Source organism: Crinia signifera, chromosome 7 (genome assembly GCF_055691185.1).
Source record: "Crinia signifera chromosome 7, ASM5569118v1, whole genome shotgun sequence".
In the NCBI taxonomy this organism is placed as follows: Eukaryota; Metazoa; Chordata; class Amphibia; order Anura; family Myobatrachidae; genus Crinia; species Crinia signifera.
The window spans coordinates 939,164-966,878 of NC_139223.1; the positions used below are offsets into that span (position 1 = coordinate 939,164).

Consider the following 27,715-nt stretch of genomic DNA (forward strand, 5'->3'; position numbering starts at 1 on the left):
CAGTCACTATAACTAAAATTGCTTTATTTATTTCTATAGTGTGAGAGTTGGGTTTACCCACTGCGTCTGCAACACTATGTTACAATGTTTGTCCATTTAGCAATTATCCTTCAGTTGGGTGGAGGTAGATTAGTTGTTGGTATAGGTTAGCTAAACGAACATCCTGTTAGGATGGCGTTGGCTGGATACCCTAGGTTACTCCTTCCTATAGTCTAGTGGTTCCCAACCCCGGTCCTCAAGTACCCCCAACAGTGCATGTTTTCCAGGTCACCCGGCAGGTGCACTCATTATTCAGGCACATTTGAAAAGATCCACAGGTGCAGCTAATTATCTCACCTGTGATTCTGTGTGGAGACCTGGAAAACGTGCACTGTTGGGGGTACTTGAGGACCAGGGTTGGGAACCACTGCTATAGTCCATTGTTCTTATCCGGTATAATAGAATTAGATAGCTGGTATGGATGTTTAGGGGGTATAAGCTGTTTGGGATCCAGGTATGCCTAGGTTGGGGTTAGGTTATACAGGGTTGGGGGTTATAGGGAGGTTTGCTTTCTTAGTATGTTAGGTTATAAATAGGTTTAGGTTTTGTAAGTTGGGGGGTGATAGGTTATTTTATTTTGGATGGTAGTACGTTTAACCTCTCCTTCTTTTATGGTGCAATATGTTAATATTTAAATGCATATCCATGTACTGTGATTTCATATTGTGCCCTTTTCTACTCTGATGTCCGCAAGACCCCGGGTGGCGCCTCCGGTTGACTCTGTAATTATTTTTTGCCATGATTGGTCGATAGTTACATAGAAACATAGAATGTGACGGCAGATAAGAACCACTTGGCCCATCTGCCCCTTTTTTAAACATGTTACCTCAAACCATATTTGATCCTTATTTTTGTAAGAATAGAATAGAATCAACTTTATTGGCCATGTATGCTTGCACACACTAGGAATTTTTGGTGGAATACAGTGCAGCATCAAGCAGGGATGAAAAAGGGGGGGGGGGGGGGGGCAGTACATATATTACATAAAGACATTACATCAGTGGTTCCCAAACTTTTTGAAATCACAGAAGGGCAACAGAATATTTTTCACAGCACCTCTAGGCCAAAAGTTACTAATTTCAGGAAAAATATTTAAAAAGTTGTTATTTAAATGTTTTCCTTAGGTCCACTTATGTGGTGAGAAACATGAGTCACTTCTGTCTACATATTATTAATCGGAAGCCACAACCACTGATTTTGCCTATTTCACTGGCCATAAATAACTTGAATTCATTCTGGACCACCAACCGGAGACACCCCAGGGACACTAGGCGCACAGTTTGGAAACCACTGCATTACATGCATTCCATTTAAGGAAATGTTGTTTGGCTGTTGATATTGGGATTGCATTCACTTTGATTGGATTGTTCAGGTGATGGACGGCTATCGGAAAGAAGCTTCTTGCGGATCTGGACATTTTGACGGGTATGGTAGGATGTCAAACAGGTTGTGACCAGGATGCAGCTTGTCCATCGCAATCTTCTCAGCGTGTTTCCTTACCCTGGATGAGAACAGATCCCGTATCGGGGGGAGGTCGGTCCCTATGATCCTTTCCGCAGTCTTCGCTACCCTCTGCAGTTTTTGTTTGTCATTCTCGCTTGCACCACCGTACCAGACTGTGATGGAGGAACATAAGACAGACTCCACGATGGCGGTGTAGAATACGCACAGCAGCTCCTGTGGGATATTGAATTTCCTGAGTTGCCTCAGGAAGAACAGGCGCTGTTGGGCCTTTTTGATATTTGTGGTTATGTTTAATCCCCATCTTAGGTCGCTGGACATGGTTGTCCCTAGGAATTTGAGGGATTCAACCCGCGACACCACTGCATTGGCTATTGTTAGCGGGACTAGTGCATTTGGTTTTTTCCTGTAGTCGACCACCATCTCAACTGTTTTGGTGGGGTTTAGATCGAGGTTGTTGCTGCTGCACCACTGTGTCAGCTTCTCCACTGCACGCCTGTACGAGGTCTCGTCACCACCCTTGTTTAGGCCGAGTATAGTGGTGTCATCTGCAAATTTGATGATTTTCACTGACTGCTCAGCTGAGGTGCAGTCATTCGTGTAGATAAAGAAGAGCAGAGGGGAGAGGACTCTGGGGCCCTTGGGGGGCTCCAGTACTGATTGTTTGTGTGCTGGTCGAGAAGGCACCGACTTTGACCACCTGTTCCCTTGCTGTTAGAAAGTACTATCCTGGGACTCCTAAGGAGAGGAGATTTGGCTGCAGGATGCCGGGAACGATAGTATTAAATGCTGAGCTGAAGTCCACAAATAGGACTCTTGCATAGGTGCCTTGGTGGTCGAGGTGTTGTAAAATATGGTGCAGCCCAAGGTTGACCGCATCCTCCACACTTCTGTTCGCCCGGTAGGCGAACTGCATGGGGTCAAGGTGAGAGTTCATCACTTCTCTCTGGTGCTTCAGTACTAGTCTTTTGAATGCTTTCATGGCCGCTGAAGTTAGTGCAATTGGCCTGAAGTCATTTAGGTCCTTTGCGGGTGTTTTCTTAGGGACCGGGACAATGATAGAGAATATCAATATGCCTATCCCAAGATTGTTTAAATTGTTCTACTGTATTTGCCTCTACCACCTCTGATGGGAGGCTATTCCACTTATCCACTACCCTTTCTGTGAAGTAATTCTTCCTTAAATTTCCTGTGAATCTTCCTCCCTCTAGTGTCAGTGCATGTCCTCGTGTTCTGCTGCTCCTCTTCCTGTGAAGAATGTCTCCCACCTGTACCTTCCTCCCCCTAGTGTCAGTGCATGTCCCCGTGTTCTGCTGCCTGTGAAGAATGTCTCCCACCTGTACCTTCCTCCCTCTAGTGTCAGTGCATGTCCTCGTGTTCTGCTGCTCCTCTTCCTGTGAAGAATGTCTCCCACCTGCACCTTCCTCCCCCTAGTGTCAGTGCATGTCCTCGTGTTCTGCTGCTCCTCTTCCTGTGAAGAATGTCTCCCACCTGTACCTTCCTCCCCCTAGTGTCAGTGCATGTCCTCGTGTTCTGTTGCTCCTCTTCCTGTGACTAATGTCTCCCACCTGTACCTTCCTCCCCCTAGTGTCAGTGCATGTCCTCGTGTTCTGTTGCTCCTCTTCCTGTGAAGAATGTCTCCCACCTGTACCTTCCTCCCTCTAGTGTCAGTGCATGTCCTCGTGTTCTGCTGCTCCTCTTCCTGTGACTAATGTCTCCCACCTGTACCTTCCTCCCTCTAGTGTCAGTGCATGTCCTCGTGTTCTGTTGCTCCTCTTCCTGTGAAGAATGTCTCCCACCTGTACCTTCCTCCCTCTAGTGTCAGTGCATGGCCTCGTGTTCTGTTGCTCCTCTTCCTGTGAAGAATGTCTCCCACCTGTACCTTGTTATAACCCCTGATATATTTGAAAGTTTCTATCATGTCCCCCCTTTCCCTTCTCTGCTCTAAAGTATACATATTAAGATCTTTTAGTCTTTCCTGGTACGTTTTGTGATGTAGGCCATGCACCATTTTAGTTGCTCTTCTTTGTACAGTCTCTAATGTATTTATATCCTTCTGGTGATATGGCCTCCAGAACTGAACACAATACTCTAGGGAGCAGATTTATTAAGCTTGGAGAAGAGATAAACTGGAGATAAAGCGGAGAAAAGGTAAAAGGAGATAAAGCACCAGCCAATCAGCTGTGTTTGAAAAAGACAGTTGGGAGTTGATTGGCTGGTGCTTTATCTCCTTTTACCTTTTCTCCGCTTTATCTCCAGTTTATCTCTTCTCCAAGCTTAATAAATCTGCCCCTAGGTGTGGTCGTACCAATGACCTATACAGTGGCATTATTACTTCTTTCTTTCTACTGCTGATACCTCTCCCTATGCAACCAAGCATCTGACTTGCCTTCTTCATTGCTTTGTTACATTGCCTACCTGCTTTTAAGTCCCCTGAAATAGTGGCACCTAGAACCCTCTCTTCCTCAGTAGTTTCCATTATAATGTCATTTATATTGTATTTACTCTTTGGATTTTTTGAGACCCAAGTGCATGATTTTGCATTTTTTGGCATTAAACTGTAGTTGCCATTCTCTTGACCGTTCCTCTAATCTACCTCTAATCTACCATCATTCATTTGTTTTTACCCCTCCTGGTTTGTCTACCTTGTTGCATACCTTTGTGTCATTTGCAAAAATGCACATTTTACCCTCACTTCCATTTGCAATATCACCAATAAAGATATTAAAAAGCACTGGTCCAAGTACAGATCCCTGGGGTACCCCACTGGTAACCTTTCCCTCCTTTGACTGTACTCCATTTACTACAACTCTCTGTTTTCTGTCCTGCAACCAAGATCTTATCCATTAAATAATCTTAGAATCCAATCCCAAGCTTTCATGTTTATTTAACAGTCTGCGATGTGGGACAGTGTCTAAAGCTTTACTAAAGTCTAGATAAGCTACATCTACAGCCCCACCTTGACCCAGTCAAAAAAGTAAATACGATTTGTTTGACATGATCTTCCCCCAGTAAACCCATGCTGTTTTGGATCCTGTAAATTGCTGGTTTTGAGATATTCTACAACTCTTTGTTGTAAAGGCCCCCATACATTAGTCCGACTTGTCCTAAGGACAAGTCGGACCTGATTTCCCCCTGCAGCTCCCCGGGAGGGGGACACACGATTAGGCACTTGATGTGCCAAGTTTTGCAAATGATACATCGCATGCGATGTATCATTTGCAACTCCCGGGGAGCTGCAATGTGGAGTGAGCAGGGGGGCCGGGGACATCGAGGTGGCGGGCGGGTGATGCTGCAAGGCAGCTGGGGGGACGGACGCACGCTGTTAGTAGTGCGGACGCTGCGGGGGACACAGGCGGCAGTGACATAGAGCCTGGCGGGGGGAGCCGGGAGCTGTCAGTACTGGGGAAAAAAAAGCCCATACAATGAATGGGCAGCCTGTGATTGGCTGAGCGCTCTCTCAGCCAATTGCTGACAGGCTGAGAGAGCGCTCAGCCAATCACAGGCTGCCCATTCATTGTATGGGCTTTTTTTTTTTCAGTGCTGACAGCTCCCAGCTCCCCCCCGTCCGGCTCTATGTCACTGCCGCCTGTGTCCCCCGCAGCGTCCGCACTATTAGCGGCGTGTTCCCCCCCCCCCCACCCGGATGGAGCATGACAGCTCCCTGCTCCGGCTCCCCCTGCCGTCCCCCTCCCTCGCCGGCGTCTCCCGCCCCCCTCCCTCGCCGGCGTCCTCAGAGTCCTCACGGCTGCACATAAGATTTATCTTATGTGCAGCCGGTCCGACGTCCCGACTCTGACCCGATGCGCACGGGACCGCGCATCGGGTCGGACCGGGTGTCAAAACCTGCGATTTGGTCCGATTTCACTGCCCGATCCATCTGGATCGGGTGAAATCGGGGCCAAATCGCATAGCGTATGGCGTCCATCAATTTCCCTACTACTGATGTAAGGCTCACTGGTCGATAGTTGCTCTGGTTGATCTCGGCCCGGTAATTCTACCGCCCCCAGCTCCTGTATGTACCCCCATATATCCCTGCTGTCCCATCTCTTGTGTGCCCCCATATACTTTGTACCCCACAATATTTCCCCCCTGTCCCATCTCCTGTGTACCCCCATATATCCCTAGCATTGGCACACATAGCCTGTCTCCTTTTGTTTGTGCTTCTCAGAGTTCTATCTTCCCCTTGGTGTACTGGCAATACTTCTGAAAAAGTTACAGTGGTTGCCACCTGTTTTAGAGCAGTTCCTAACTTCCTAAATTCATCTTTTACGGCCATGACTTCAGCATTAACCAGGTCATTTGTGCCTCGGTGGACGATGACATCCACCTCCCCATCTTGTCTTGCTGCCTTTACAATTCTTAGCATGCGTTCTTTATCTCTTGGAGCTGTGGCTCCAGGTAAGCACCTTACTTGTTTCTCTACTTTAGTATCATTTCCCAGATTAACTCCTCTAATGATGGAATCTCCCAAGAGAAGTGCAGTCCTTTTTGGAGGTGAAATTTTCCTGGTCCTACAGTTAGTAGAGGTAGAAGTCCTCATATCTTCCTGTTCTTTATTGCCTATGTTGGTCATACATTCCAACCCTGCAAGAGCAGCATATGAGTTTTGCAGTGGGGATATGTCTGAGACCCTCTGTAAGTCTCTGCCTTTCAGAGCAGACAGCAGTCCAGGCAGAATGTCTTCTGGGGGCTCTCTGAGGCAGTGGTGGTTGCAAGGACACAGACATCCTACCTAGCTCAGCATGCAGTTTAGCTATCTCCTCCTGCAGCAAAGAAAATTGTTTGCAGATTGGACAGTAGCCGAGTCTCCAGAATGCAAAAAGGGGTTTTGCATTTTTTTTTGCATTCTGTCATTTGTGGTGTGGGGACACCATTTTACTGTTTTTCCATCTGCTGCTCTTTTAAGCGCATATTTGTGTACTAGTGTTCACTTTTCTGAGTCTCCAGAATGTCTCTCTCAAAACAAATGCATTACATCCACTGCACTGCACCAGGCCAAACATTGTATCAGTTGAATGGTAATCCACTTAGTGGCGGTGATTACATGCCCTCACGCTGCCACATACACCATCATGACTACATGCCCTAGCGCCGCCACATACACCACCATGACTACATGCCCTAGTGCCGCCGCCACCATGACTACATGCCCTCGAGCCGCCGCCGCCATGACTACATGCCCTCGAGCCGCCATGACTACATGCCCTCGAGCCGCCATGACTACATGCCCTCGAGCCGCCATGACTACATGCCCTCGAGCCGCCGCCGCCATGACTACATGCCCTCGAGCCGCCGCCGCCATGACTACATGCCCTCGAGCCGCCATGACTACATGCCCTCGAGCCGCCATGACTACATGCCCTCGAGCCGCCATGACTACATGCCCTCGAGCCGCCATGACTACATGCCCTCGTGCCGCCGCCATGACTATATACCCTCGTGCCGCCGCCATGACTACATGCCCTAGTGCCACCACCATGACTACATGCCCTCGTGCTACCACCATGACTACATGCCCTCGTGCTACCACCATGACTACATGCCCTAGTGCCGCCGCCACCATGACTACATGCCCTAGTGCTACCACCATGACTACATGCCCTAGTTCTACCACCACCATGACTACATGCCCTCCCACTGCCAATGCCATCATGATCACATACCGCTGTCACACAAGCACACACGGATGAAAGACATTCATCATACAAAGCAAAAACTGTATATAACCAAATTTATTTAAAAGAAATAAGAAAGTTGTTGATGTTCTTCAGCCAGTGATGGGCACCGGGTCTCCGGAGTCAGTCCGAGCATCAGACAGGGAATGAGCTAAATGCTCTCACTGGGCAGACTCAGACACACTCTCTTGCGACTCTGTTGGACAGTCTCATCTCCTGTCTCTCGTACTGGAGAAGTTCCTGGGTGCAGAGATTCATCTTCCACTGTTATCTGACCTCCCAGTCTCTGCACATCTCCTCCATCAGGGCGTGCTGCAATTCTCCCTCGCCGTACATAATGCTGCACTCTCTCCTCCAATGCCTGACACAGATGTCTCTTCATCAGCGGGGTGTACGTGCGTGCGCTCACTCCCTCCACAAGACCACTGCACTGGCTGCGGATTTCTGGCTGGCACAGGCTCCATGAGATTGACTCCTGCCCTGTGGTCAGTGACAAGACACAGGCATCACATGGTATATATGGGGTACCCCTATAATAACTGGCATATATACGGTGCATGTGGTGTATACAGGATCCCCCTATAATAACGGCATATATACGGTGCATGTGGTGTATACAGCTTTCCCTGGGATCCCCCTATAATAACGGCATATATACGGTGAACGTGGTGTATACGGGATCCCCCTATAATAATGGCATATACACGGTGCACGTGGTGTATAAGGGATCACCCTATAATAACTATATATACGGTGCACGTGGTGTATACGGGATCCCCCTATAATAACGGTATATATAATGTGCATGTGGTGTATACAGGATCCCCCTATAATAACGGCATATATACGGTGAACGTGGTGTATACGGGATCCCCCTATAATAACGGCATATACACAGTGCACGTGGTGTATAAGGGATCCCCCTATAATAACGGCATATACACGGTGCACGTGGTGTATACGGGATCCCCCTATAATAACGGTATATATAATGTGCATGTGGTGTATACGGGATCCCCCTATAATAACGGTATATATACGGTGCACGTGGTGTATAAGGGATCCCCCTATAATAACGGTATATATACGGTGCATGTGGTGTATACGGGATCCCCCTATAATAACGGTATATATACGGTGCATGTGGTGTATACGGGATCCCCCTATAATAACAGCATATATACAGTGCACGTGGTGTATAAGGGATCCCCCTATAATAACGGCATATATACGGTGCATGTGGTGTATACGGGATCCCCCTATAATAACGGTATATATACGGTGCATGTGGTGTATAAGGGATCCCCCTATAATAACGGCATATATACGGTGCACGTGGTGTATACGGGATCCCCCTATAATAACGGCATATATACAGTGCACGTGGTGTATACGGTATCCCCCTATAACTGCATATATACGGTGCACGTGGTGTATACGGGATCCCCCTATAATAACGGTATATATACGGTGCATGTGGTGTATACGGTATCCCCCTATAATAACGGCATATATACGGTGCATGTGGTGTATAAGGGATCCCCCTATAATAACGGTATATATACGGTGCATGTGGTTTATACAGGATCCCCCTATAATAACGGTATATATAATGTGCATGTGGTGTATACGGGATCCCCCTATAATAACAGCATATATATACGGTGCATGTGGTGTATAAGGGATCCCCCTATAATAACGGTCTATATACAGTGCACGTGGTGTATAAGGGATCCCCCTATAATAACGGTATATATAATGTGCATGTGGTGTATACGGGATCCCCCTATAAAAACAGCATATACACAGTGCATGTGGTGTATACGGGATCCCCCTATAATAACGGTATATATACGGTGCATGTGGTGTATACGGGATCCCCCTATAATAACGGTATATATACGGTGCATGTGGTGTATACGGGATCCCCCTATAATAACGGTATATATACGGTGCACGTGGTGTATAAGGGATCCCCCTATAATAAACGGTATATATACGGTGCACGTGGTGTATACGGGATCCCCCTATAATAACAGCATATATACGGTGCACGTGGTGTATAAGGGATCCCCCTATAATAACGGTATATATACGGTGCATGTGGTGTATACGGGATCCCCCTATAATAACGGCATATATACGGTGCACGTGGTGTATAGGGGATCCCCCTATAATAACTGCATATATACGGTGCATGTGGTGTATACGGGATCCCCCTATAATAACGGCATATATACAGTGCATGTGGTGTATACAGGATCCCCCTATAATAACGGCATATATACAGTGCACGTGGTGTATACGGTATCCCCCTATAACTGCATATATACGGTGCACGTGGTGTATACGGGATCCCCCTATAATAACGGTATATATACGGTGCATGTGGTGTATACGGTATCCCCCTATAATAACGGCATATATACGGTGCACGTGGTGTATACGGGATCCCCCTATAATAACGGTATATATACGGTGCACGTGGTGTATAGGGGATCCCCCTATAATAACGGTATATATACGGTGCACGTGGTGTATACGGGATCCCCCTATAATAACGGTATATATACGGTGCATGTGGTGTATACGGGATCCCCCTATAATAACGGCATATATACAGTGCATGTGGTGTATACAGGATCCCCCTATAATAACGGTATATATACGGTGCATGTGGTGTATAAGGGATCCCCCTATAATAACGGTATATATACGGTGCACGTGGTGTATAAGGGATCCCCCTATAATAACGGTATATATACGGTGCACGTGGTGTATAGGGGATCCCCCTATAATAACGGTATATATACGGTGCACGTGGTGTATAAGGGATCCCCCTATAATAACGGTATATATACGGTGCATGTGGTGTATACGGGATCCCCCTATAATAACGGCATATACACGGTGCACGTGGTGTATACGGGATCCCCCTATAATAACGGCATATATACGGTGCATGTGGTGTATAAGGGATCCCCCTATAATAACGGCATATATACGGTGCATGTGGTGTATAAGGGATCCCCCTATAATAACGGTATATATACGGTGCATGTGGTGTATAAGGGATCCCCCTATAATAACGGTATATATACGGTGCATGTGGTGTATACGGGATCCCCCTATAATAACGGTATATATACGGTGCATGTGGTGTATAAGGGATCCCCCTATAATAACGGCATATATACAGTGCACGTGGTGTATAAGGGATCCCCCTATAATAACAGCATATATACGGTGCATGTGGTGTATACGGGATCCCCCTATAATAACGGCATATATACGGTGCATGTGGTGTATACGGGATCCCCCTATAATAACGGTATATATACGGTGCATGTGGTGTATAAGGGATCCCCCTATAATAACGGCATATATACGGTGCATGTGGTGTATACGGGATCCCCCTATAATAACGGTATATATATGGTGCATGTGGTGTATACGGGATCCCCCTATAATAACAGCATATATACGGTGCATGTGGTGTATAAGGGATCCCCCTATAATAACGGTATATATACGGTGCATGTGGTTTATACAGGATCCCCCTATAATAACGGTATATATAATGTGCATGTGGTGTATACGGGATCCCCCTATAATAACAGCATATATATACGGTGCATGTGGTGTATAAGGGATCCCCCTATAATAACGGTCTATATACAGTGCACGTGGTGTATAAGGGATCCCCCTATAATAACGGTATATATAATGTGCATGTGGTGTATACGGGATCCCCCTATAAAAACAGCATATACACAGTGCATGTGGTGTATACGGGATCCCCCTATAATAACTGTATATATACGGTGCATGTGGTGTATACGGGATCCCCCTATAATAACGGTATATATACGGTACATGTGGTGTATACGGCTTACCCTGGAATCCCCTTATAACAACTGTTTACAGTGCATGTGGTGTTTATGGCTTATCACTATAGTCGTGAGTAATGAAGGACGAACAGTTGGTGGTATTTATGGCATATCACCGGGATATCACTATAGTGGTGAGTAATGGAGGACGTACAGTTGGTGGTATTTATGGCTTATCGCTATAGTGGTGAGTAATGGAGGACGTACAGTTGGTGGTATTTATGGCATATCACAGGGATATCACTGTAGTGGTGAGTAATGGAGGACAAACAGTTGGTGGTGTTTATGGCTTATCGCTATAGTGGTGAGTAATGGAGGACGAACAGTTGGTGGTATTTATAGCTTATGAATATAGTGGTGAGTAATGGAGGACGTACAGTTGGTGGTATTTATGGCATATCACAGGGATATCACTGTAGTGGTGAGTAATGGAGGACGTACAGTTGGTGGTATTTATGGCTTATGAATATAGTGGTGAGTAATGGAGGACGTACAGTTGGTGGTATTTATGGCATATCACAGGGAGATCACTGTAGTGGTGAGTAATGGAGGACGTACAGTTGGTGATATTTATGGCTTATGAATATAGTGGTGAGTAATGGGAGGACGTACAGTTGGTGGTGTTTATGGCTTATGAATATAGTGGTGAGTAATGGGAGGACGTACAGTTGGTGGTATTTATGGCTTATGAATATAGTGGTGAGTAATGGGAGGACGTACAGTTGGTGGTATTTATGGCTTATGAATATAGTGGTGAGTAATGGGAGGACGTACATTTGGTGGTGTTTATGGCTTATGAATATAGTGGTGAGTAATGGGAGGACGTACAGTTGGTGGTGTTTATGGCTTATGAATATAGTGGTGAGTAATGGGAGGACGTACAGTTGGTGGTATTTATGGCTTATGAATATAGTGGTGAGTAATGGGAGGACGTACAGTTGGTGGTATTTATGGCTTATGAATATAGTGGTGAGTAATGGAGGACGTACAGTTGGTGGTGTTTATGGCTTATCACTATAGTGGTGAGTAATGGAGGACGTACAGTTGTTGGTGTTTATGGCTTATCGCTATAGTGGTGAGTAATGGAGGACGTACAGTTGGTGGTATTTATGGCTTATGAATATAGTGGTGAGTAATGGGAGGACGTACAGTTGGTGGTATTTATGGCTTATGAATATAGTGGTGAGTAATGGAGGACGTACAGTTGGTGGTGTTTATGGCTTATCACTATAGTGGTGAGTAATGGAGGACGTACAGTTGTTGGTGTTTATGGCTTATCGCTATAGTGGTGAGTAATGGGAGGACGTACAGTTGGTGGTGTTTATGGCTTATCGCTATAGTGGTGAGTAATGGGAGGACGTACAGTTGGTGGTATTTATGGCATATCACAGGGATATCGCTATAGTGGTGAGTAATGGAGGACGTACAGTTGGTGGTATTTATGGCTTATGAATATAGTGATGAGTAATGGGAGGACGTACAGTTGGTGGTGTTTATGGCTTATCGCTATAGTGGTGAGCAATGGTGAATGTACAGTTGGTGGTATTTATGGCATATCACAGGGATATCACTATAGTGCTGAGTAATGGAGGACGAACAGTTGGTGGTGTTTATGGCTTATGAATATAGTGGTGAGTAATGGAGGTTGTACAGTTGGTGGTATTTATGGCATATCACAGGGATATCACTATAGTGCTGAGTAATGGAGGACGAACAGTTGGTGGTGTTTATGGCTTATCGCTATAGTGGTGAGTAATGGAGGACGTACAGTTGGTGGTATTTATGGGCTAGCACAGGGAGATCACTGTAGTGGTGAGTAATAGAGGTTGTACAGTTGGTGGTATTTATGGCATATCACAGGGATATCACTGTAGTGGTGAGTAATGAAGGACGAACAGTTGGTGGTATTTATGGCTTATGAATATAGTGGTGAGTAATGGGAGGACGTACAGTTGGTGGTGTTTATGGCTTATCGCTATAGTGGTGAGTAATGGATGACGTACAATTGGTGGTGTTTATGGCTTATCGCTATAGTGGTGAGTAATGGAGGACGTACAGTTGTTGGTGTTTATGGCTTATCACTATAGTGGTGAGTAATGGAGGACGTACAGTTGGTGGTATTTATGGCTTATCACTATAGTGGTGAGTAATGGTGGATGTACAGTTGGTGGTGTTTATGGCTTATCACTATAGTGGTGAGTAATGGAGGACGTACAGTTGGTGGTGTTTATGGCTTATCACTATAGTGGTGAGTAATGGAGGACGTACAATTGGTGGTGTTTATGGCTTATCGCTATAGTGGTGAGTAATGGAGGACGTACAGTTGTTGGTGTTTATGGCTTATCGCTATAGTGGTGAGTAATGGAGGACGTACAGTTGGTGGTATTTATGGCTTAGCACAGGGAGATCACTATAGTGGTGAGTAATGGAGGACGTACAGTCGGTGGTATTTATGGGCTAGCACAGGGAGATCACTATAGTGGTGAGTAATGGAGGTTGTACAGTTGGTGGTATTTATGGGCTAGCACAGGGAGATCACTATAGTGGTGAGTAATGGAGGTTGTAGAGTTGGTGGTATTTATGGCTTAGCACAGGGAGATCACTATAGTGGTGAGTAATGGAGGATGTACAGTTGTTGGTGTTTATGGCTTATCGCTATAGTGGTGAGTAATGGAGGACGTACAGTTGGTGGTATTTATGGCTTAGCACAGGGAGATCACTATAGTGGTGAGTAATGGAGGACGTACAGTCGGTGGTATTTATGGGCTAGCACATGGAGATCACTATAGTGGTGAGTAATGGAGGTTGTACAGTTGGTGGTATTTATGGGCTAGCACAGGGAGATCACTATAGTGGTGAGTAATGGAGGTTGTACAGTTGGTGGTATTTATGGCTTAGCACAGGGAGATCACTATAGTGGTGAGTAATGGAGGTTGTAGAGTTGGTGGTATTTATGGGCTAGCACAGGGAGATCACTATAGTGGTGAGTAATGGAGGTTGTACAGTTGGTGGTATTTATGGCTTAGCACAGGGAGATCACTATAGTGGTGAGTAATGGAGGTTGTAGAGTTGGTGGTGTTTATGGCTTATCACTATAGTGGCGAGTAATGGAGGTTGTAGAGTTGGTGGTATTTATGGCTTAGCACAGGGAGATCACTATAGTGGTGAGTAATGAAGGACGTACAGTTGGTGGTATTTATGGGCTAGCACAGGGAGATCACTATAGTGGTGAGTAATGGAGGATGTACAGTTGGTGGTATTTATGGCTTAGCACAGGGAGATCACTATAGTGGTGAGTAATGGAGGACGTACAGTTGGTGGTATTTATGTCTTAGCACAGGGAGATCACTATAGTGGTGAGTAATGGAGGACGTACAGTTGGTGGTATTTATGGCTTAGCACAGGGAGATCACTATAGTGGTGAGTAATAGAGGTTGTACAGTTGGTGGTATTTATGGCTTAGCACTATAGTGGTGAGTAATGGAGGACGTACAGTTGGTGGTATTTATGGCTTAGCACAGGGAGATCACTATAGTGGTGAGTAATAGAGGTTGTAGAGTTGGTGGTATTTATGGCTTAGCACTATAGTGGTGAGTAATGGTGGATGTACAGTTGGTGGTATTTATGGCTTAGCACTATAGTGGTGAGTAATGGAGGTTGTACAGTTGGTGGTATTTATGGCTTAGCACAGGGAGATCACTATAGTGGTGAGTAATAGAGGTTGTAGAGTTGGTGGTATTTATGGCTTAGCACAGGGAGATCACTATAGTGGTGAGTAATGGAGGTTGTAGAGTTGGTGGTATTTATGGCTTATCACTATAGTGGTGAGTAATGGAGGACGTACAGTTGGTGGTATTTATGGCTTAGCACAGGGAGATCACTATAGTGGTGAGTAATAGAGGTTGTAGAGTTGGTGGTATTTATGGCTTAGCACTATAGTGGTGACTAATGGTGGATGTACAGTTGGTGGTATTTATGGCTTAGCACTATAGTGGTGAGTAATGGAGGTTGTACAGTTGGTGGTATTTATGGCTTAGCACAGGGAGATCACTATAGTGGTGAGTAATAGAGGTTGTAGAGTTGGTGGTATTTATGGCTTAGCACAGGGAGATCACTATAGTGGTGAGTAATGGAGGTTGTACAGTTGGTGGTATTTATGGCTTAGCACTATAGTGGTGAGTAATGGAGGACGTACAGTTGGTGGTATTTATGGCTTAGCACAGGGAGATCACTATAGTGGTGAGTAATGGAGGTTGTAGAGTTGGTGGTATTTATGGCTTATCACTATAGTGGTGAGTAATGGAGGACGTACAGTTGGTGGTATTTATGGCTTAGCACAGGGAGATCACTATAGTGGTGAGTAATAGAGGTTGTAGAGTTGGTGGTATTTATGGCTTAGCACAGGGAGATCACTATAGTGGTGAGTAATAGAGGTTGTAGAGTTGGTGGTATTTATGGCTTAGCACAGGGAGATCACTATAGTGGTTAGTAATAGAGGTTGTACAGTTGGTGGTATTTATGGCTTATCACTATAGTGGTGAGTAATGGTGGATGTACAGTTGTTGGTGTTTATGGCTAGCATAGGGAGATCACTATAGTGGTGAGTAATGGAGGACGTACAGTTGGTGGTATTTATGGCTAGCACAGGGAGATCACTATAGTGGTGAGTAATGGAGGTTGTAGAGTTGGTGGTATTTATGGCTTAGCACAGGGAGATCACTATAGTGGTGAGTAATGGAGGACGTACAGTTGGTGGTATTTATGGCTTAGCACAGGGAGATCACTATAGTGGTTAGTAATAGAGGTTGTAGAGTTGGTGGTATTTATGGCTTAGCACAAGCATTTCCAATGATTTGTGTCAGTGCTCAGCCCAATCTTGTGTTACAGTCTGTGCATTTCACAATAACCTAGAACATGGACTTGCACATTCCTCTATGGACATTTATGTATTGTAGCACTGTGTGCGTTATTACCAGGACTAATGGTGACGGGCATGGAGTCCATACATTGCAACGCCATACGAAGGATCTGAGTCTTTACTGCCTCTTGCGTCCACAGGCGCTGCAGATGTGATACCGTAATGGCCTGGAAATCCTGTTCTCCGATCCACTGGATGTCATCAAACTGACAGTCATAGAGCACCAGGGGGAACTCCACCGCCATACTGCGGGATAATAATACAGGTCAGTCATAGAGCCCCAGGGGAACTCCACCGCCAAACTGTGGGATAACAATACAGGTCAGTCATAGAGCCCCAGGGGAACTCCACCGCCAAACTGCGGGGTAATAATACAGATCAGTCATAGAGCCCCAGGGGAACTCCACGCCATACCGCGGGATAATAATAAAGATCAGTCAGAGCCCCACAGGGAACTCCACCACCATACTGCGGGGTAATAATACAGATCAGTCATAGAGCACCAGGGGGAACTCCACCGCCATACTGCGGGGTAATAATACAGATCAGTCATAGAGCACCAGGGGGACTCCACCGCCAAACTGCAGGGTAATAATACAGATAAGTCATAGAGCCCCAGGGGAACTCCACTGCCAAACTGCGGGGTAATACAGATCAGTCATAGGGGACATGGGGAACTCCACCACCATACTGCGGGGTAATAATACAGATCAGTCATAGAGCCCCACGGGGAACTCCACCGCCATACTGCAGGGTAATAATACAGATCAGTCATAGAGCACCAGGGGGAACTCCACCGCCATACTGCGGGGTAATAATACAGATCAGTCATAGAGCACCAGGGGGACTCCACCGCCAAACTGCAGGGTAATAATACAGATCAGTCATAGAGCACCAGGGGGAACTCCACCGCCATACTGTGGGGTAATAATATAGATCAGTCATAGAGCCCCAGGGGAACTCCACCGCCATACTGTGGGGTAATAATACAGATCAGTCATAGAGCCCCAGGGGAACTCCACCGCCATACTGTGGGGTAATAATATAGATCAGTCATAGAGCCCCAGGGGAACTCCACCGCCATACTGTGGGGTAATAATACAGATCAGTCATAGAGCCCCAGGGGAACTCCACCGCCATACTGTGGGGTAATAATACAGATCAGTCATAGAGCCCCACGGGGAACACCACCGCCATACTGCGGGATAATAATACAGGTCAGTCATAGAGCACCAGGGGGAACTCCACCGCCATACTGTGGGGTAATACAGATCAGTCATTGGGGACATGGGGAACTCCACCGCCATGCTGTGGGAGAATACTACAGATCAGTCATAGAGCCCCAGGGGAACTCCACGCCATACCGCGGGATAATAATATAGATCAGTCAGAGCCCCACAGGGAACTCCACCGCCATACTGCGGGGTAATAATACAGATCAGTCATAGAGCACCAGGGGGAACTCCACCGCCATACTGCGGGGTAATAATACAGATCAGTCATAGAGCCCCACGGGGAACACCACCGCCATACTGCGGGATAATAATACAGGTCAGTCATAGAGCACCAGGGGGAACTCCACCGCCATACTGTGGGGTAATACAGATCAGTCATTGGGGACATGGGGAACTCCACCGCCATGCTGTGGGAGAATACTACAGATCAGTCATAGAGCCCCAGGGGAACTCCACTTAGACATACCAAATAATGACCCATCTTACTTGTATTGGGGTTTGCAGGGATTTTTCTCCACGTCTAGAAGTTCTCTAATAATCTCAGGTTCTTCCTTTCCCTGACCAATCAAAAAAAGGACTCCCATAATGCACCTGACCTGGTGGTAAAGAAATGCTAGGCCCGTGATCTTTAGGTGGTAGAGCTGGAATGCTCCTCCGCTCTCAGGAAGCTCCAAGACAGGCTCCACCTTTGCAGAGAGCACAGTACGGATAAAGGTCACCACCCCATTAGCCACATCCATCTTGCAGAGGTTGCGGAAATCATGAGTCCCCTCAAGCAGCCGCGCAGCTTTGTCCATCGCCTCCACATCCAACTGAGCGCGGGGAAACAGGTACCTGTAGGTTCGTGAACGGCAGCTGAACCGTGCGCTGAAGGAAGAGGGTACAACTGCCCAGCTTAGCACCCGGATATCGGGTGGCAGAACGCGGTTCAGCATCTGGGTGTATCTGAGCTCTGGCTTCCCTGCTGCAGCTGTCCGGAGATCCAGAGAGATCACCTGGGAATAGGGATAGAGTGTCAGTATGTTATAGTAGAGAGGTCCCCAGACACCCCACAGCTCTCACCTGCCCCAAAGCGCTAACCCCCCGGTCTGTCCGGCCACATCGGTGATAGTTGGAGGTCTGACGGTTCTCCAGCAGTCGAGTCTTGGTGAGAGCCTGGAAAAGCACCTCTTCCACTGTGTTAGGTGTGTTCTCCTGGCTGGCGAAGCCATGGTAGCTCCAGCCAAGGTAGGCCAGGCGCAGAGCCACATGTTGCTTGGGATGTGCAGAGAAATCAAAGGGGCGCTGCGGTCTTTGCTTAGCGGAGCTTTTTCTGGCATTGTTACCCTGAGAGATCTCACTGGTCAAGCCCCCCAGACGCAATACCTCCTGCTCCAGTGCCTGCACCCGCTGACGCAGCAGGGTCAGCTCCGCCTCCTCAGACATGGTGGGTGTTCTACGGGTTACCCTCTCACCTGGGACCCTCTCAACTGGGAACACTTCCTTCTTACCTGGGTGTCCTCTGGCCCTGGGACCACCCCCTTCTCACCCGCGGACCTCACAGCTGGGAGCACCCTGTCTCACCCGGAGACCTCACAGCTGGGAGCACCCCACTCTCACACGGGGACCTCACAGCTGGGAGCACCCCACTCTCACACGGGGACCTCACAGCTGGGAGCACCCCACTCTCACACGGGGACCTCACAGCTGGGAGCACCCCACTCTCACACGGGGACCTCACAGCTGGGTCCACCCCCCTCTCACCCGGGGAACTCACAAGTGGGACCTCCCACCTCTCACCCGGGGACCTCTCTCCCGGGGACCTCCCACCCGGGAACCTCACAGCTGGGACCACCCGCTTCTCGCCAGGGCCCTCACCCTCTCCCCCAGTGTCACCCCCTTCTAAAGGAAATTCTCTCAGCAGCACACGTTACAGCGCCCACGTGGTCGCTACAGCCCCTGTGATAAGATCTTTTCCGGCTCACAATGATGACGTCACCACGTTGCTTGGATACGGGAGCTTGAGAGACGCCTTAAATACTTCCGGCTCTGACGTCACCGCGCAGGATCTGACAGACACAGATACTTACAGAGCCGTTACAGCAGCAGCGCCCGGCAGCCCGGTAACTCTCCCGCCCCCATCTCCTGTGTACCCCCATATATCCCCGCTGCCCCATCTCCTGTCTACCCCAATGTATCCCCTGCCCCATCTCCTGTGTACCCCCATATATCCCCCTGCCCCATCTCCTGTGTACCCCCATATATCCCCTTGCCCCAGCTGATTCATTCCCATACATCCCCCAGCTCCCATCTACCCCCATATATCCTCCAGCCCTAAATAACAACTACCCCCATATATCCCCCTGCTCCAAATACCAACTAGCCCCATATATCCCCCTGCTCCTGTGTACCCTCATATATCCCCCCTGACCCAGCTCCTATTTACCACCATATATCCCCCTGCCCCAGCTCCTATCTACCCATATATCCCCATGTTCCCCCATCCCCTGTATACCCCCATATATACCCCTGCCCCAGCTCTCATGTATCCCATATATCCCTCTTCCCAGCTCTCATGTATCCCATTTATCCCTCTTCCCAGCTCTCATGTATCCCATATATCCCTCTTCCCAGCTCTCATGTATCCCATATATCCCTCTTCCCAGCTCTCATGTATCCCATATATCCCTCTTCCCAGCTCTCCTGTATCCCATATATCCCTCTTCCCAGCTCTCATGTATCCCATATATCCCTCTTCCCAGCTCTCATGTATCCCATATATCCCTCTTCCCAGCTCTCATGTATCCCATATATCCCTCTTCCCAGCTCTCCTGTATCCCATATATCCCTCTTCCCAGCTCTCATGTATCCCATATATCCCTCTTCCCAGCTCTCATGTATCCCATATATCCCTCTTCCCAGCTCTCCTGTATCCCATATATCCCTCTTCCCAGCTCTCCTGTATCCCATATATCCCTCTTCCCAGCTCTCATGTATCCCATATATCCCTCTTCCCAGCTCTCCTGTATCCCATATATCCCTCTTCCCAGCTCTCATGTATCCCATATATCCCTCTTCCCAGCTCTCATGTATCCCATATATCCCTCTTCCCAGCTCTCCTGTATCCCATATATCCCTCTTCCCAGCTCTCATGTATCCCATATATCCCTCTTCCCAGCTCCTATGTACCCCCATATATCCCTCTTCCCAGCTCTCCTGTATCCCATATATCCCTCTTCCCAGCTCCTATGTACCCCCATATATCCCTGCTGCCCCAGCTCCTATGTACCCCATATATGTCTTTCCCTCAGCTTCTATGTAGCCCCAAATATATCCTCCTGCCCCAGCTACTATATACCTCCATATATCCCCTCATTTCCGATATACTCCCACATATCCCTCTGACCCAGCTCTGATCTAGCCCCATATATCCCCCAACTCCTGTGTACCACCATATATCCCCCTTGACCCAACTCCTGTGTAACCCCATTTATCCCCTTGCCCCAGCTCCTATCTACCCCCATAATTTCTCCCCCGCCCAGTTCCTGTGGACCCCCTTATATCCCCCCTGACCCAGCTCCTATGTACCCCATATATCCCCCAGCCCATATGTACCCCCATATACCCCCTGCCCATATGTACCCATATATCCCACTGCCCCAGCTCCTATCTACCACCATATATCCCCCAGCTCCTGTCTCCCCCCAGTTCCTATCTACCCCCCAAATATCCCCCAGCACCCTTGTACCCCATATATATCGCACAGCTCCTGTGTACCACCATATATCCCCCCAGACCCAATTCCTGTGTAACCCCATTTATCCCCTTGCCTCAGCTCCTGTGTACCCACATATACCCCCCTGACCCAGCTCCTATCTACTCCCATAATTTCCCCCCACCCCTACCCCTGTGTACCCCCCATATATCCCCCTGCCCCAGTTACTGTGTGCCCATTTATAGCCACTGGCGATGGCGGTAAATTCACACAATATTGAATTAAATCATGTATGAACAGTTGATCTAAATTGTTTAAGACAAAAAACAGAGAGAAAAAAAGACCATAGTGCAGTACAATATGTTGATGGAGATAGATGGGTTTTACTCAGTTCACTCACATAGATCCAACATATATGGGCATGTAGCGAGGTCTTTTTATGAGGTGGAATTTCTCCTGTGCTCCCTTGTAAGTCTGATGGGAATAGAAGCTCAAATAGTGCAATATAGTCGGAATAAAAATGTAACAAAGTTTTATTCAGTGCACTCACAATAGTAAAAAGTTAAAACAGCATATCACCCGTTCCGGGATAGCAGGGTCCGGCAAGCAGGTCACAATACAGGTACAGGCATCCAAGTACAGGTGTCCCACGTCCGGATCGATCGGTGATGACAAAATGCTTAAGCGCGCTTTCGGCTTCCAAAGCCCTTCTTCAGAAGCGTTGTGTCATCATCGAGCGGGGCGGACCTTTTATCCCCCCGTTCAAATCAAAAAAACATTCCGAACAGGTGATTTCTCCATCCGTCCGGACCGGAAGTGACGCGATCGCGAGGTGCGCTCGTTTGCATTGTCCTCAATAGCGGAAGTCGTCATCAAAGTCCGGCTTGAATATGTCTCCCACGTTGTAATGTGTTGTTTTTTCTATGTACTGTTTCTATAAGCTTTATGGTGAAAGCTTCATTGGTGTCACCCTGGGCTGAAGGTTGTTTTTGTTGCGCTGTGGTTTAATCACCAAACTTGTCTACTATTGCCCATTTATAGCCCCTATGTACCCCCATATATCCCCCTGCCCCAGCTCCTATGTATGCCCCATCTCCTTTCTACACCCCCATGCCCCATCTCCTTTCTACCCCCATATATCCCCAGCTCCTATCTACCCTCCATATATACCCTGCCCCAGCCCCTATTTACCCCCATATATCCCCCTGCCCCTGTTTACCCCCATATATCCCCCTGCCCAAGCCCATATGTACCCCCATATATCCCCCATGCCCCAGCTCCTATATATCCCCCTACCTCAGCTGCCATCTACCAAGCCCATATGTACCCCCATATATCCCCCCTGCACCAGCTCCAATCTACCCCCCTATGCCCCAGCTCCTGTGTGCCCCATAAATCCCCCTCCCCAGCTGTTATCTACCCCCATATATCCCCCCCTGCCCCAGCTCCCATCTACCCCCATATATCCCCCCCTGCCCCAGCGCCCATCTACCCCATATATCCCCCAGCTCCTGTGTACCCCAATATATCCCCCCTGCCCCAGCGCCCATCTACCCCCATATATCCCCCTGCCCCAGCTCCTGTGTACCCCCATATATCCCACCTGCCCCAGCTCCTATCTACCCCCATATATCCCCCAGCTCCTGTGTACCCCAATATATCCCCCCTGCCCCAGCTCCCATCTACCCCATATATCCCCCTTCCCCAGCTCCCATCTACCCCATATATCCCCCTTCCCCAGCTCCCATCTACCCCATATATCCCCCTTCCCCAGCTCCCATCTACCCCATATATCCCCTCCTTCCCCAGCTCCCATCTACCCCATATATCCCCCTGCCCCAGTGTGCCCATTTATATCCCCCTACCCAAGCCCATATGTACCCCCATATATCCCCCTGCCCCAGCTCCCACCTACCCCCATATATCCCCCCTGCCCCAGCTCCCATCTACCCCCATATATCCCCCCTGCCCCAGCTCCTATATATCCCCCTGCCCCAGCTCCCATCTACCCTCCCATGCCCCATCTCCTGTGTAACCCCATTTATCCCCTTGCCCCAGCTCCTATCTACCCCCATAATTCCCCCCGCCCCAGTTCCTGTGGACCCCTTTATATACCCCCCGACCCAGCTCCTATGTACCCCCATATATCCCCAGCCCCTATGTACCCCATATATCCCCCTGCCCCAGCTCCTATCTACCCCCATATATCCCCAGCTCTGGTCTCCCCCCCCCCCCCCCCCCATATATCCCCCTGCCCCAGCACCCTTGTACCCCTATATATCCCCCAGCTCCTATCTACCCCCATATATTCCCCAGCTCCTATCTACCCCCATATATCCCCCTGCCACAGCACCCTTGTACCCCTATATATCCCCCAGCTCCTGTGTACCACCATATATCCCCCCTGACCCAATTCCTGTGTAACCCCATTTATCCCCTTGCCCCAGCTCCTGTGTACCCCCATATATCCCCCAGCTCCTATCTACCCCCATATATCCCCCTTCCCCAGCTCCTATCTACCCCCATATATCCCCCTGCCCCAGCTCCTATCTACCCCCATATATCCCCCTGCCCCAGCTCCTATCTACCCCCATATATCCCCCTGCCCCAGCTCCTATCTATCCCCATATATCCCCCTGCCCCAGCTCCTATCTACCCCCATATATCCCCCTGCCCCAGCTCCTATCTACCCCCATATATTCCCCAGCTCCAATATATCCTCCCAGCTCCCATCTACCCCCCATGCCCCATCTCCTGTGTACCCCAATATATCCCCCATGCCCCATCTCCTGTGTACCCCAATATATCCCCCCTGCCCCAGCTCCTATATATCCCCCTACCTCAGCTGCCATCTACCCCATATATCCCCCTGCCCAAGCACATATGTACCCCCATATATACCCCCTGCTCCAGCTCCTTTCTACCCCCATATATCTCCCAGCTCCTTTCTACCCCCATATATCCTCCTGCCCCAACTCCTATCTACCCCATATATCCCCCTGCCCCAGCTCCCAATATATCCCTCCTGCTTCAGCTGCCATGTACCCCCCATATATCCCCCTGCCCCAGCCCCCATATACCCCTGCCCCAGCTCCTATATATCCCCCTACCTCAGCTGCCATCTACCCCCCACATATCCCCCTTCCCCAGCTCATATCTACCCCATATATCACTGTACCTCAGCTCATAGGGTGTGGGTTCCTTAAATCCTTGTGGATTTTTGGCAGATGTAGAAGGTGGGAATTTTGGGATTTGTGATGAAGTCAAATATTGTTTTTGTTATAATTTCCCCATATAGCCCAGCTCCTCTATAGCCCATATATCCCCCCCTGCACCAGCTCCTTTCTACTCCATATAACCCCATGCCCCATCTCCTGTGTATCCCCATATATCCCCCCTGACCCAGCTCCTAACTACCCCCATATATTCCCCAGCTCCTATATACCCCCCCCTATATACCCCTATATATCCCCCCTGACCCAGCTCCTAACTACCCCCATATATTCCCCAGCTCCTATATACCCCCTGACCCAGCTCCTATATACCCCCATATATCCCCCCCTGACCCAGCTCCTATATACCCCCATATATCCCCCCCCTGACCCAGCTCCTATATACCCCCATATATCTCCCTTCCCCAGGTCCTGTGTACCCCTATAACTATATTTCTGTACTGTCCCATCTACCCTGCAGAGCACTCTCTTGGTGTAGGTCACAGCCAGGAACAGAACATGTACAGAATCGGCTCTGCAGAATCTCCGTCGGCATCAGAACAGTCACAGTATAGTTCTGTGGTAGAAGGTACTTCTGGAAACGTGTCTGTCTCAGAGGAAGATCTCCGCAATGAGCTGTCTCTTCTGGGATATCCATCTGTCCCCCGCAAGAGGTTTCTGCAGTTTAAGGAGGACCTGGAATATCTGATGCGAAGTCAGAGGCCGTCAGACTTCTCCCCAGCACCTTCCGGAGGCAGAGCTGAGGCTGAGAAGGAGAATAACCCAAGAAGTGTGGGATGGCCCATCTCCTCCTCCGCGTCTGGTGCAGGGCAGTGGAATGGTCCAGACGCCTACAGTAAGCACACCGTACGTGTGGGGGGCCACAGCCTGGGGAAACAAATGCCACCAGCACTAACCCGCAAAGTTCTGCGCAGGAAGAGTGATGGGCAGGTTCAGGTGTGCGATGAGTCCATGCTGTCTAGCCGTACGGACACTGCAGAAGAAGAGATGACGGTATCTTCTGACATTACCCGACCAGAGTCTGCAGACTGCACCAAGTCCTTTATCCGCCTTCCACCATATTCCCTACTTGACCAGTACAGGCAGCGCTCTGACCCGGTGCGTCGATACCATGGTTATAAGCAGAGTTGGGATGCGCTACAGGGAGCGCAGGAGCGGAGTAAGAAGGAGCTACGCTGGGGAGTGCGCGAGAGGATGATGTCAGCGCCACCACTTCCTCTTCCCCGACACCTCCCAACACCCAATTCTTACGTGATCCCCACAGATAAGAAGAGGTATGGCTTACGTTGGGCGATCAGACAAGACCTAGTGAATGGGAACATGCCGCGGGGAAGCTACTCATAGAGGCCTGATGGTGTGTAGTCGGGATGTTCGCAGTGTGTGGTTGCAGAATAAATAAAGTCTCGTTTTTTACATTTTATTAAGAAGTCTTTTTACTCGGTACACAATAACCAATGTATAAAAGGAAGGCACGGTGTCCTGCACCTATAGTGAGGTTATTCTGGGAGGGAAATTACTCCAATTCTGCTGTCACAGTGTTCCCAGGGCCTCTCCCATATAAATTCGCAATCCTTCTCTCACATGGAATTTGAAGTGACGAGGGCCCTCAAACACCAGCACGATGGTGGAGCCAAAGTTGAACTCTCCCAGAGGAGCTCCCTTTGCGAACACAAGACCAGCTGCTCCATACTGGTCTACATAATCATAGTCATGGTACTTCCCTTTCACATGGCGAGAGCGATTGGTGCGCAGATCCTAGAGGAAGAATTAGTGCAGACATTATGGAGGGAACAGTTACAATACATATTTTACATGAGGAATTAGGAAGAGGCAAGACAATGAGTGAGGAGCATAGAGCAGTGGGTTAGGATGAGAGCTTACACTCTATAGGGGAGGGACAGACAGGGGTGACACAGAGGAGACAGTGAGCGAGGAGCATAGAGCGGTGGGTTAGGATGAGAGCTTACACTCTCTAGGGGAGGGACAGACAGACAGGGGTGACACAGAGGAGACAGTGAGCAAGGAGCATAGAGCGGTGGGTTAGGATGAGAGCTTACACTCTATAGGGGAGGGACAGACAGACAGGGGTGACACAGGAGACAGTGAGCGAGGAGCATAGAGCGGTGGGTTAGGATGAGAGCTTACACTCTATAGGGGAGGGACAGACAGACAGGGGTGACACAGAGGAGACAGTGAGCGAGGAGCATAGAGCGGTGGGTTAGGATGAGAGCTTACACTCTATAGGGGAGGGACAGACGGGTGACACAGAGGAGACAGTGAGCGAGGAGCATAGAGCGGTGGGTTAGGATGAGAGCTTACACTCTATAGGGGAGGGACAGACGGGTGACACAGAGGAGACAGTGAGCGAGGAGCATAGAGCGGTGGGTTAGGATGAGAGCTTACACTCTATAGGGGAGGGACAGACAGGGGTGACACAGAGGAGACAGTGAGCGAGGAGCATAGAGCGGTGGGTTAGGATGACAGCTTACACTCTATAGGGGAGGGACAGACAGACAGGGGTGACACAGAGGAGACAGTGAGCGAGGAGTATAGAGCGGTGGGTTAGGATGACAGCTTACACTCTATAGGGGAGGGACAGACAGACAGGGGTGACACACAGGAGACAGTGAGCGAGGAGCATAGAGCGGTGCGTTAGGATGAGAGCTTACACTCTATAGGGGAGGGACAGACAGACAGGGGTGACACAGAGGAGACAGTGAGCGAGGAGCATAGAGCGGTGGGTTAGGATGAGAGCTTACACTCTATAGGGGAGGGACAGACAGACAGGGGTGACAGAGGAGAAAGTGAGCGAGGAGCATAGAGCGGTGGGTTAGGATGAGAGCTTACACTCTATAGGGGAGGGACAGACAGACAGGGGTGACAGAGGAGACAGTGAGCAAGGAGCATAGAGCGGTGGGTTAGGATGACAGCTTACACTCTATAGGGGAGGGACAGACAGACAGGGGTGACACAGAGGAGACAGTGAGTGAGGAGCATAGAGCGGGGGGTTAGGATGAGAGCTTACACTCTATAGGGGAGGGACAGACAGGGGTGACACAGAGGAGACAGTGAGCGAGGAGCATAGAGCGGTGGGTTAGGATGAGAGCTTACACTCTATAGGGGAGGGACAGACAGGGGTGACACAGAGGAGACAGTGAGCGAGGAGCATAGAGCGGTGGGTTAGGATGAGAGCTTACACTCTATAGGGGAGGGACAGACAGACTGGGGTGACACAGAGGGGACAGTGAGCGAGGAGCATAGAGCGGTGGGTTAGGATGACAGCTTACACTCTATAGGGGAGGGACAGACAGGGGTGACACAGAGGAGACAGTGAGCGAGGAGCATAGAGCGGTGGGTTAGGATGAGAGCTTACACTCTATAGGGGAGGGACAGACAGACAGGGGTGACACACAGGAGACAGCGAGTGAGGAGCATAGAGCGGTGGGTTAGGATGAGAGCTTACACTCTATAGGGGAGGGAGAGACAGACAGGGGTGACACAGAGGAGACAGTGAGCGAGGAGCATAGAGCGGTGGGTTAGGATGAGAGCTTACACACTATAGGGGAG

The 27,715-nt window shown here is 48.9% G+C and overlaps 3 protein-coding genes across 4 annotated transcripts in view; 1 reads left to right on the plus strand and 2 right to left on the minus strand.

Annotated features, from left to right (window-relative positions):
- Positions 1-7,217: 7,217 nt before the first annotated feature.
- PUS3 (pseudouridine synthase 3) lies at positions 7,218-19,216 on the minus strand. The gene is made up of 4 exons (XM_083152185.1): positions 18,284-19,216; positions 17,708-18,216; positions 16,042-16,232; positions 7,218-7,658 (listed from the first exon to the last, which is right to left on the minus strand). The coding sequence occupies exons 1-4, from the start codon at positions 18,644-18,646 to the stop codon at positions 7,330-7,332; spliced, it is 1,392 nt and encodes a 463-aa protein (XP_083008311.1). The 5' UTR covers positions 18,647-19,216; the 3' UTR covers positions 7,218-7,329.
- On the plus strand, positions 19,198-25,575 carry HYLS1 (HYLS1 centriolar and ciliogenesis associated). Its single transcript, XM_083152188.1, has 2 exons — positions 19,198-19,323; positions 24,609-25,575. The coding sequence occupies exon 2, from the start codon at positions 24,647-24,649 to the stop codon at positions 25,490-25,492; it is 846 nt and encodes a 281-aa protein (XP_083008314.1). The 5' UTR covers positions 19,198-19,323; positions 24,609-24,646; the 3' UTR covers positions 25,493-25,575.
- The window catches only part of LOC146019704 (phosphatidylserine decarboxylase proenzyme, mitochondrial-like), an 88,489-nt gene continuing 86,327 nt past the window's right edge, over positions 25,554-27,715 (minus strand). For both annotated transcript variants that reach the window (XM_083152187.1, XM_083152186.1), the window contains exon 9: positions 25,554-25,903. In XM_083152187.1, the coding sequence (XP_083008313.1) occupies positions 25,679-25,903 (225 nt within the window). In that variant the 3' untranslated portion in view covers positions 25,554-25,678. The remainder of the gene's footprint in view (positions 25,904-27,715) is intronic.

Coding starts and splice junctions, on each gene's coding strand:
- PUS3 (XM_083152185.1), bottom strand. CDS start 18,646: ATGTCTGAGGAGGCGGAGCTGACCCTGCTGCGTCAGCGGGTGCAGGCA. Junction 16,233..17,707: donor CCCTGCAAACCCCAATACAA/GTAAGATGGGTC, acceptor ATTATCCCGCAG/TATGGCGGTGGAGTTCCCCC. Junction 7,659..16,041: donor GCCCGTCACCATTAGTCCTG/GTAATAACGCAC, acceptor CACTGACCACAG/GGCAGGAGTCAATCTCATGG.
- HYLS1 (XM_083152188.1), top strand. CDS start 24,647: ATGTACAGAATCGGCTCTGCAGAATCTCCGTCGGCATCAGAACAGTCA.